Below are 12,293 nucleotides of genomic sequence, written 5' to 3'. Positions count from 1 at the left end.
CTTCAAATGACACTGTGCTTTAATGAGGGATTTTTCTCTCACTGCTGCCCATGTATTTTTTCTGTCTGGTGGCCAGGAACTGTGAATATTCACCACTCTTTTTTTTTAAATTCTTCTTTCTTTTTACATTTAAAAAAATGTACTTGCCCTTTTTAAAAAAAAAAAAACCCAAAGTTTACCCTTCAGCAGTACAGTCATAGGTGTCCTGCTCCCAGTTATCTAAAAATATGAATGTGTGGAGTCCCTCTTGTAAAAGCTTTAGTATGAGTAGTATTAGCTCAGTATAGAAGTTCTGCAAGATTTATAGGGCAGCCACAATGTTTACATTTTATGACTGGAGAGGAAAGAAATCACAATGAAGCCTTGGCTGTTCACACTACATAAAATAAAGGTGAGAAGTCATAGCTTAATAGCACATTATTCACATGTATAATTATGCATCTGGTGCAAGCAGTTGTTTAAGTTCTTCTAATGAAAGGAGGAGGCCCTTATTCTGCCGCCTCCCAAATGTTTTTTATTTTGTGTATTGATTATACATGTTTTCTCCATTTTTATTCAGTGTATTGTTGGGGATTTTTTGTTTTACCCCTTGAAGCAAATTAAACACATGTTTGTGCTTAAATATATTTTTTTAAAAAATAATTAATAACCAATGCACTGAGTCCTACCGCAATAAGTGGTTCTACAAGGAGTCTGCAAAGATGCGTCTCGAGCTGATTCCTTATATACACTTGGAGCAGCACCAATCCCGTGAGCGGTTGCATGGGGCGTCTCAGCCCGGCCTTGGGTCCATCCCCCAGCCCAGTTGCATTCCAGGATGGCTACAAGACAATGCTGCGGCTGTTTCTTATCACCAAGCGAAACTTCATTCCCTTACAGGGAGTTGTTCTGTCTCTGGCATTCCTGCTTCCAGCCAGTTTAACCCCTTCTGCATTTAGGCCTTCTTGCCCTCCATGCCAGATCATTCCTTGGTCACAAATTACCACTGCTGAGCAGATACAATTTTAATTTCCCCTTCGGTATCAACCACACTTTAAAATTCTAATTAATCCATTTGTTTTCATTAAAATTCAAATTGATGAGTGAATAAGGATCACCAAATAGTCAGTCTAAAGTGAAGATATTGCTTCAATTATGACTCTGTCTTTTAATAAGGAAATCAGGACTCTGATCATTGCTGACAGTAGTGTAGAGCAGTGGTGTGACTGTAGCTTGTATTTAATAGGATGTTTCTAACTCTATTTTGTATCCCTCTGACCACAAGAAAACACTGTTAGTCAATTAGAAGATATAAATGGAAAAGAGTAAACTTTATTTCTTCTGAAGTGCCTGTTAGAAAGAAGGCAGTGAATCGGAGTGTGTCATGTAGAATTATGAATAACATTTTTTCTATACTGTTTATGTTCCAGTGGGAACAGTGGGAGATGAATAATTTCCCAATTATTTTTCATTACCTAACCAAAAATATTGCCTTCTATTAACATGCTTTGCATAAAGTTAGTTGGCTTCTTTGTTAAAGAAGTTTTTATATGTATGTATGTGCTGCATATGTGTGTATGTAGTGTTTGTGTGTATGTGCATGCACATGCATGCATATGAATACTTTACAGTATGTTTGTGTACATTTGTCATTCACTATTACATATATTAGACTGTAAAAAATAATATGTTTTCTAGTAGAGAATCAGCTTATTGATGTAGAATGTGATGTTTATAGATATTGCATATTGCACTTGTTATTTAACGTTTATCCTGCTTTCATGAACCACTAAAATACAAAGAATAAATATATGCAGACTGGACACTTGTCTGGGAGCCTGGTAATTTCTTCTGTTGGCGCTCCCCCACCAGACAGAAGTAAATTTTCTGTTTTGTCTGTTGCTGTCTGAATTTATCTTTTCAAGTCAATTGAGACTCTATTGCCTCAAACTTTCATAATATCTGAATTTTTGGGTTTGTGTATTAAAAAAGGATAGCTCTCACCTCCCTCATAAGAGTGATTTTTAACTTGCTTCACTTGCTTTTTTTACTCTTCTGTTTTATACTGACTTGGGATCAGTGTGAATCTCTCTTTAGCTTTAGACAAACAGGAGCAATACTGACTGAAAAATATTGTGTTCATTTGATTTAAATTATTATGGAAGAGAAGTAATCTAATATAATCTTTAAGAGATTTATTAGAAAAAGTGAATAAATGGGATAGCAATTTATCAAAAGAGCTTACATTCTAGTTGCGTGAATGCCCACAATAATTTTATGTCTGTGCTTGAGAGATAGAAATGTAGAGACAGAAAATGTGGCACGGGACTAGAAAAAGCTTGTCATACTTTGTAAAGTGAATACCAATAAAAATCAAATAACATAATTAGAAATTACTACTTTTTTATATCTCTGTTCTTTGTTTTATATTATTTTTCAGTTTGCTAAGTCTGACAGTTTGTGTTCTTGTAACACTGTGATATTTTAAAAGCTTCTAAAATTTGTTTGCTTTTTAGAGTTTTTCTAAAATATCTTGTAATTTGTACTGTAATTTGAGTTTTTAAAATATAACCGTGGCCTAAATTTCTCTGTGGTTTTGGGGGCCTATTCAATTCACCTTACTCATGCTAAACCCCTTTGGTTCGAATGGAGGAACCCTGGGTTAGAATTTAAAATGGGTTTTATCAGAATGGAATATGGCATAACAAAAGAACTGAATGTGCAAAAGCATGTCTCTGTTTCACATATGTTTTTATATGAATGTATTCTGATTTAATCGAATCTGATGAAGTACCTTTTTAACTTTGCAATATTATTCTATCTTCATTGGTAAATTAACCAAATTGCTGATCCACGCAGTTTAATTGCAAAATACTGAAGTGAGCCTGAAACTGGAGAGACTGCTTGTTCTCTTGACAATAAGTAGCTGTGTTTAATGGAATGAAACACAGTTATAATGACTTCTTTCTCAGGTCATGTTCAGTTTAAAACTGTTGACAGACTGAAACAAGTTAAATATCATCTATCATCTTCTTGAGAGATACAGGGAGAAAAACTAAACCAAAACAATTTATCATAACCATGCTGCAAGAGGATTGTAAATCTGCAGGCATTCAGACTGATATTTACAATAGATGGTACTGTACAGAATTTCTGCTCTGAATAATTTGTAGTGTATATTCTCAGTGCTTCTTTCCAGGCTGGCTATATTGGGATGAGGAATATGATGTATCCAATTGATAGTCATGCGTTTTTTAAATTAGAAACTGCAAGATCACATTGTTGTTCCAACACACAAATTGTAGCCTTAAATCAGTAATATGATCTAATTAGGTATGATGTTTTCATTTCCTTTATTATTGAGTCATCTAACTCTTGTAAAATAAATAAGTAGAATATTTATCTATTGTACTATATAATCAGAACATGCTGTGTGAAGGTGATTACTACATTTTAATAAGGGAACCAGGGAATTAACTGTACAAGAATTTTATCAGTCTGGGTTTTTTCCCCTGTTTAAAACAGTTTTCAACTGCATTTAGGCAGTAAGACAGAAATGGAGGCCACTGCTTGTATACCTGTTTATCACATAGAGATAAATGTACCAAAAAATTACAAACAAGTATATGATGGTGTTCAAAGAAAACACACTTTAGCAAAAGAAATGCTGAGCCTCAAATTCAGTAGTGACATTTTACTGATAGGAAGTCTGCAAAATTATTTGCCATCAATTGTGAAGGCAATAACAAGTCTTGGTGGTTTTTTACATTCTCTGTGTTAGTGCTTTCAGAATGACAGTGTAAACTGTGTTAGAGAACTCCAAAAAAGGAAAACTGATTAAAATGTTCATGCTTGAATGGTGCTGATGGGATAGTTCATTTGGACTTTCTCTACCTCCTGCAGCTCAAGCTGAAATATTAAAATTCAGTGGATTTAAATCTCTCTCCCCTCAGCTCAGGAAAAAAAATATTTTGACAGGTTTTAAACTCATAATTCATTGGTTTACAATAGAATAGAACAGAACAGAACAGAATAGAATAGACTAGTTCAGTTGGAAGGGACCTACAACAATCATCTAGTCCAACTGCCTGACCACTTCAGGGCTGACCAAAAGTCAAAGCATGTTATTAAGGGCATTGTCCAAATGCCTCTTAAACACTGACAGGCTCGGGGCATCAACCACCTCTCTAGGAAGCCTGATCCAGTGTTTGACCACCCTCTCGGTAAAGAAATGCTTCCTAATGTCAAGTCTGAACCTCCCCTGATGCAGCTTTGAACCATTCCCACGCATCCTATCACTGGATACCAGGGAGAAGAGATCAGCACCTCCCTCTCCACTTCCCCTCCTCAGGAAGCTGTAGAGAGCAATGAGGTCACCCCCTCAGTCTCCTTTTCTCCAAACTAGACAAACTCAGAGTCCTTAGCTGCTCCTCATAAGACATGCCCTCCAGCCCTTTCACCAGCCTTGTTGTCCTCCTCTTGACGCATTCAAGGACCTTAACATCCTTCTTAAATTGTGGGGCCCAGAACTTCACACAGTACTCAAGGTGAGTACCTTGAGCACCAATGCTAAATACAGCGGGATAATCACCTCTTTTGAGCAGCTGGTTATGCTGTGTTTGATGCACCCCAGGATGCAGTTTGCCCTCTTGGCTGCCAGGGCACACTGCTGACTCCTGTTGAGCCTGCTGTCAACCAGCACCCCCAGATCCCTTTCTGCAGGGCTGCTCTCCAGCCACTCCTCTCCCAATTTATACTTCTGCCCAGCATTACTCCATCCCAGGTGCAGAACCCGGCATTTGGTCTTGTTAAATTTCATGCCATTGATGATTGCCCAATGCTCCAATCTATCTAGATTGCTCTGCAAGGCCTCTTGTTCCTCGCGAGAGTCAGCAGCACCTCCCAGTTTAGTATCCTCAGCAAACTTGCTAAGGGTGCATTCAACTCCTGCATCCAGATCGTTGATAAAAATATTGAACAGAACTGGCCCTAGAATTGAGCCCTGAGGAACACCGCTGGTGACTGGTCGCCAGCCAGATGTAGCCCCATTCACTACAACCCTTTGAGTTCTGCCACTCAGCCAGGTCTTCACCCAGCACACATGAACCTGCTCATCCCACAGCTGGACAACTTGTCCAGAAGGATGCTGTGAGGAACAGTATCAAAAGCCTTCCTAAAATCCAGAAAAACTACATCCACTGCCTTCCCTTCATCCACTAGGTGGGTGACCTTATCATAGAAGGATATCAAATTAGTTAAACAGGACTTTCCCTTTGTGCACCCATGTTGACTGTGCCTGATGGTTGCATTACTCTTTAAATGCCTTTCAGTAGTACCCAGTATAATCTCTGCATAATTTTTCCAGGTACTGAGGTTAGACTAACAGGTCTGTAGTTTCCTGGGTCTTCCCTCATGCCCTTTTAGTAAGCACTATTTTTGGAACAGCAATATTAAATCTAATTACTTATATTACTAAGGAAAGAATTTAAATGATTTTGCCTTTACCATTCTATACATTTGAGTAAAAAAAAAGGCTTTGGTTTAATTTTTAAGCATTTTGTTTTATTCTGTCAGTTTTATTATCTTCTTTAAAAATAAGCAAATGGCAGTTACTGGAAGAATGGACTCCTTCTGTATTGTGACATATAACTATCAAGCTATAAAGTTCCTTCTTTAATACAGTGCTTGTCAAAATTTCTGTTCTGTCTTTGAGGCACTTGTTTGCTCCATCTTGGAAGGTGTGTAATTTTTTTGGTTGTTTTTAAGTGAGTAGTCCATTTCTATAGATGTGGAGAACAATGCCTCTTTTAAAAAAAAAAAGTAATCTTTTGTACATTTGCAGATGTGCAAACCTTAAAGTGGTGTGGTGCAGATAAGTGCACACAAGTTCTAATAAAAACTTAGCATCAATGCATGCTATTATTCCTGTGGCACCAGTGGTCCAGACCTCCTGCTGCTAAATGCAGCATTTTCTTGCATTAGTGTTTAACATATAGAAAAATTTCTGACTCTTCATGCAAAGTGGATTCTTCCTGCCTCTCATATGTGCTTACACTGTGAGGAAGAGAGAGGGGTTTTTCATTGAACTGCAGCAGTCAAGGGGGACAAATTCGTAGCTGATATTGCTGGTTACAACTTGACAGGAAAGCTGAGAATTGGCCCTGAAGCTTTACAAGGAGAGTGGATGCTCTTTCCCTTCTGATGCTGAGTGCCTAGACAGACTGTTTACTAGAGGGAGGTGCAGGAAAATTTTTTCCTGTGTAAAGCATTTTTACCTATTTGCTTAGATGTGTTAGTTTTTACTCCTTGTTCCTATACACTATCTAGAAGAGTACTGAGGAAATTATATTTATATTTTTGCATCTTGGATAATTCTTAAAAACATTGCAATCCAGTAGCATTTTGTAGGATGTATTTCTTGGTAGCTAGCTTTTGCTGTTTTCATTTTTAAATAGTTCTGGGAAATTTACAGCATAATAAAGCCTGGTGTCGCAGATGGAGTGAGAGTGCACTTCACTCGTAAGACAGAAGCAAAAATATACTTTATTGATATAGAAGAGGGAGTTAACAAAGTTCAATGTGAAAGTGGTTTAACAAGATTCGATGGCAAGGTACACTTGATTATTTACTGCATAGAGGACAGGGTCAGACAAAACTGTCAGGGAGACCCTCCCGTTGAGTCATGAGGTTCGGAAAAGGATCCCCTTGCTTTCTAAACTCCTTCTCAGAGAGGAGTCTAGGTGTGGCTAGATCTAATCCTAGTCCCAGTCTTGGTCAACGGGTTATGTCTAAAGGATTATATGTGCATAATCAATCCTTTATATCACTTAGCTAAGATTTCAAAGTTTAGCATGCTATTAGTCACTTACCAAGGATCTGTTGTGGCAAGGAATCTCTCAACCTCAAGGAGTAACCTTGAGAGGCATCCCTCCTCAAGGGGATCCTGGCATGCAGGAGAGCTCAACGGGCCCTGGGCTGTCCACTGTTTAAGGAGTAAGATGACTGACTTATGGTCATATTTGCATATTAGCAAGACGTTTGGATCACTGCTTCAGGCAGCCCTTGGCTACTTTGTTGCCATCTGTCCTCAAGGTCCAGCATAAGCTGGATGCAGCTATCAGGATGACTCCCACTGGTGGTTACTGCTTACGCAGGGGCGGGAGGGGAGCACACCGCCACACCTGGTTTATTGCCTTCGCAAGTTTTCACCTATTATGCATTGATCCCGAAAATGTGTGTTTGATTTAATGCATACTGTAGTCAGCAGTGCTTGGATTGTCTGAAGTTAACCACAGGCTAAGAGTTCATAAATAGTACAAGTAAGGATAACAAATAAAAGAGAGGAGATGGATGGGGAGCAAAAGCATTATAGCAACATAAAAGAATTACATGGTTGCTCAGTTGGCTCATTTTCAGGTCTTCCTTGCAAGTTTTCAAATTATATCAGATTTTATGATCTCCTAAATCCATTACACAGGCAGAAATGAATGTAAACTTTCTTCCATAGTGGAAAATTTCTGTGTGGGGTGAATATCTGTCAGTGTAAAACCAGCTGTCTTACTCTTCTGTATCTTTGGCTTTTTGAGAACTGGAGAAGGAAGTACATTTTCTCACTTTGTATCATGAACCTGATGTCCAGTGGGTAAGGAGTTCTCCACATTTTTCTAACTTTCCCTGTAGCCAAGCAGCTGTGTACAGGTGTGCTGGTTTTGGCTGAGATAGAGTTAATTTTCTTCATAGTAGCTACTATGGGGCTATGTTTTGTATTTGTGCTGAAAACAGTGTTGATAATACAGGGATGTTTTGTTACTGCTGAGCAGTGCTTACACAGAGTCAAGGCCTTTTCTGCTCCTCACCCCACCCCACCAGTGAGTAGGCTGGGGGTGCACAAGAAGTTGGGAGGGGACACAGCCAGGACAGCTGACCCCAACTGGCCAAAGGGCTATTCCATACCATATGATGTCATGCTCAGCATATAAAGCTGGGGGAAGAAGGAGGAAGGGGGGACGTTCGGAGTGATGGCGTTTTGTCTTCCCAAGTAACCGTTATGCGTGATGGAGCCCTGCTTTCCTGGAGATGGCTGAACACCTGCCCACCGATGGAAAGTAGTGAATTAATTCCTTATTTTGCTTTGCTTGTGCGTGTGGCTTTTGCTTTACCTATTAAACTGTTCTTATCTCAACCCACAAGTTTTCTCACTTTTACTCTTCTGATTCTCTCCCCCATCCCACTGGGTGGGGGGTGGGGGGGTGAGCGAGCAGCTGTGTGGTGCTTAGTTGTTGTCTGGGGTTAAACCACGACAACAGGTCACCCTGCAAGCCGATATTCACTGGTGACATATCTGGGCGGTGAAAAAGCAAAACCAAGCTGTGAACATTGTGAGCATTTGAACAGAGTAATAGATTTCAAAAGTCTGGAAATGGCAGTTAGACACACTGTGACTGTTTGTCTTTGCCCTCTGAGTATGTGTGTTAGCAAACAAGGCTTAATTATGTGATCACACTCTCTTATTTTTGGTTTGCATGATTACTGACAGCTTTGTCCCTACAAGGGGTTGTATTCTGAGAGCAAGAGTTTCCCAGTATTTCACTGGTATTATTTTAATTTCTGTTTTTGGACCAATATCTCACTTTTGCCATACCATGTTAGAGGAGTTCATAGTCCTGTTTTGTACCAATGCAATCATAGTCCACAATCCTCCTGTTGTTGAACTCCTAGTCCCGGTCCAGTTTAACAATGTGAACAACTTATAGGAGTCTCATCACATTGTCCACGTCTCTGTGCAGTTTGTAGATACAGGCACACTAGGCAATAATGGAACTTTGGGTGTTATTTAGATTTATTTAACAATCCAGTTTTCATACCAAAGTCTTTTCTTTATGGCATTATGATGTGGCTAAATCAAACCAAATTTCTGCTGTATTAGGCAATGATGCTTTCATGACCAAGGGTATCATGTTCTTTTCAGTTATTTTCAGAGTTCTCTGCAATTCAACTTGCAGGGAAAACATCAGTTCTTGGCCAAGAGGGATTGGGCTAACCATGCTATTCTGGGTCATCTCAAGCCACTAGGCACTGTCAAGCTGAGGTGTCATTACACACACTACTCTTAATGTCCATATTGTTTCTGGGAGTGTTGTGGTTTAGCCCCAGTCAGCAATTAAGTACCACACAGCCGCTTGCTCACCCTCCCCCCCGGTGGGATGGGGGAGAGAATCAGAAGAGCAAAAGTAAGAAAACTCGTGGGTTGAGATAAGAACAGTTTAATAATTGGAACAAAAATTAATAATAATAATACATTGTAATGAGAAGGAAAACAACAAGAGAGCAAGAGAGGAACAAAACCCAAGGGAAAAAAAACAATGATACAACTGCTCACCACCCGCCAACCGACACCCAGCCAGTCCCCGAGCAGCAATCGCTGCCCCCCAGCCAACTCCCCCCAGTTTATATACTGAGCATGACGTCATATGGTATGGAATAGCCCTTTGGTCAGTTTGGATCAACTATCCTGGCTGTGCCCTCTCCCAGTTTCTTGTGCACCCAGCAGAGCATGGGAAGCTGAAAAGTCCTTGACCAGTGTAAACACCCCTTAGCAACAGCCAAGGATTGCATTGGTGATGCATTTTTTAAGCTCTTTGGAAAGTACCCTGTACCCATAGAGAAGGGGGTATATAATACAGATTCTGTAGATCAGTAGGCAGATCTGTGTCGGTTGCACAGTACTGTGCAGTAAGTGTCCCTTATCTTGTATACTTTGATCAATAGCAAAATAGTGATGGCAAATCTCTGTCACTGTTAATATTCTTAGGCCCTTCTCAAAGCCATTGCTTCAAGTCACTGGCAGATTCAGGCAAACATCTTGCATTGGTTTATAGCACGTTCTCAAATGGGAACTGGAAATTCCTTATTTAAAATGAAAGTTGAGGCTCCAGAGCACAGGATATTTTGTCCATTCCTTTTCTTCCTCTATTCCCTCTTCTTTCTTTCTTTCTTTCTTTCTTTCTTTCTTTCTTTCTTTCTTTCTTTCTTTCTTTCTTTCTTTCTTTCTTTCTTTCTTTCTTTCTTTCTTTCTTTCTTTCTTTCTTTCTTTCTTTCTTTCTTTCTTTCTTTCTTTCTTTCTTTCTTTCTTTCTTTCTTTCTTTTTCTTTCTTTCTTTCTTTCTTTCTTTCTTTCTTTCTTTCTTTCTTTCTTTCTCTCTCTCTCTCTTTCTCTCTCTTTCTTCCTTTCTTTTCTTTCTCTCCCCCCCCCCGCGGTTAGTAAAGCACAGAGCTTGATGCAGCCTTCCTTGAGGTCAAGCACTCCAATTCAAACCTTTCTCTGCGTTGCCAGTGTACTGGTAAAAATGACACAGTTACTGCTGCAGGCATCGCAATCCTATTCAAATAAACCTGTCAAAACACAGAGTCAGCAGCTAGAGAAGAGGACAAGGGAAAACCTCTAGTTTTTCATTCGAGCATCACTAAACGTGCAGAGTGCCCAATTATTTCAGCTTTATTGAGCAAGCCTACAGGAGGACCCAAGCCTTGCTACACCTTGCTACATTAGATTTTCGCTAGTAATTTCCTCAAGTACCACTGAGGACACTTAAGACACTGGCTGCAACTGGTTTCCTTTTCTGGATTATTAATTCAGGTTTTCTCTTTCAAATTAGCTCTCACTGCATGCTGTGCAGTAGTGCTGGGAGAACTGTTAAACACTAATTTTCTCAATGTTCAGGGGGTTTTTTTGCATTATATAACTGATTTTATAGTTAGTTATGTTTTGATTAGATGTGTATGTGGTGTGTTTCTGCTAGCAAGAATAAAATCTAATAGCTCTGTTAGAGGAATGAGAATTTCACCAAAACTGGAAAATTCCTTTACTTTAGTATCTTCTATTTTTGTTGTTTAATTCAGCCTGAAGTTTACAGATTGTGTTGTGTCCAAGCACATGGACACTTTTAAAATGCCAGGATGTTTGTGTGAGTTTATATCTGGATCAAATCAGATGTATTGATTGATCTGATCCATTACATTTGATGTACAGGATCAATTGGACACCACCCTGTTCCCTGAACAAATTCAATATCTGTGTTTCATTTTTCACAGCAGCAACAACTCCAGGCCCAGCATTTGTCACATGGGTATGGTCTCCCTGTGCCTCTCACTCCACACTCCTCAGGCTTACAGCCTCCAATCATCCCACCCATTGGCAGCAGTGCTGGCCTTCTGGCATTGTCTAGTGCACTGGGTGGACAGACCAACCTCCCAGTTAAAGATGAAAAGAAGCACCCTGAAAACAATCACCAAAGAGGTAGGCACTGCCAGATGAGTGTATGGCTTTGTTCATTTTTCTTTCCTTCTTTCTCTTTTTTTAAACTCTCTTTAAAAAAAAATCCTAGATAATTGCTTCAGTATTTATTACCTAATTGTAGTCAGAAAGTGTGTTCAAATGGTAGAAATACAGTTTTATAAATCTGGCTGTACAATATTAATAACTAACTGTACAGAAAAGTTAGCATCTGTGCCATTTATTATTTAACAGACATCAGGATTCTTTCTTCCAAGTATGATAAATTTATAATTTTATGTAAACTAACTAGTACTTATCTCTTTCTCTCTTACTCCACCTCCCCATCCCCTGCTGGTGCTACTACTGCTGCCTCCTCCCCTTCTTGTGTGTTGTGGCTGTTCTGCATGCAGACAGAGATTCCATCAAGGTAGGACTCCCATTTCATAGGTGGAAGGACTGACTTAAAGAGCTGTACGCTGCATTTATCGAAGTATGAACTGGAATTGTGGAAAATGTCACAAACAAACTGGATTGTGACATTCATGTTGATTAGCAGAATCCTATGTGGATTATGTATCACATTTAGAAAATGGCTGATAATAGCATAACTAGGATTGCAGATCCTATCATCCAGTGAGTTTAATAATCGCACCTTAGCTCCTAGGCAGACTCTTCAGAATTGAGGCTGTTCGTGAATATGGGAATAGAAGGCTGTTCTCTGTCTCTCCATGAGCATATGAAACAAAAAGAATTAACCAGTAGTTTTAAATCTTTGGAGACTGTAAAATTATAATTCTGATATAACCTAATGAAATACTCTTAATGCAGATACAGAAAGAAAGAATCAGTCACTCACAGGAAAGTATTAGTCTCCTACCCACTATTGTTTTAGAAGCACTTAGTTGAGTGGGAAAGAACTGTTATTCTGTAGTGCACAGAAGATGGCAATCACATTAAGGCTCTTATATTCCGTTCCCAAAAGTTAATTTCCAAGCTCTGAATGACTCTGTAGTGTACGTATGTGCACCAACAGCTTACTG

The 12,293-nt window shown here is 39.2% G+C and overlaps 1 protein-coding gene across 1 annotated transcript in view; it reads left to right on the top strand.

Annotated features, from left to right (window-relative positions):
• The first annotated feature begins 321 nt into the window (after nt 1-321).
• Nucleotides 322-12,293, top strand: part of LOC140651067 (transducin-like enhancer protein 4) — a 74,179-nt gene continuing 62,207 nt past the window's right edge. The window contains 3 exon segments of the mRNA XM_072860124.1: nt 322-391; nt 11,070-11,274; nt 11,664-11,680. Of these exon segments, the coding sequence (XP_072716225.1) occupies nt 356-391; nt 11,070-11,274; nt 11,664-11,680 (258 nt within the window). The 5' untranslated portion in view covers nt 322-355.

This window comes from Ciconia boyciana, chromosome 4 (assembly GCF_034638445.1).
Source record: "Ciconia boyciana chromosome 4, ASM3463844v1, whole genome shotgun sequence".
In the NCBI taxonomy this organism is placed as follows: Eukaryota; Metazoa; Chordata; class Aves; order Ciconiiformes; family Ciconiidae; genus Ciconia; species Ciconia boyciana.
Note: the sequence above shows the minus strand (reverse complement) of the source record. Positions and strands in the feature narration are given on the sequence as shown.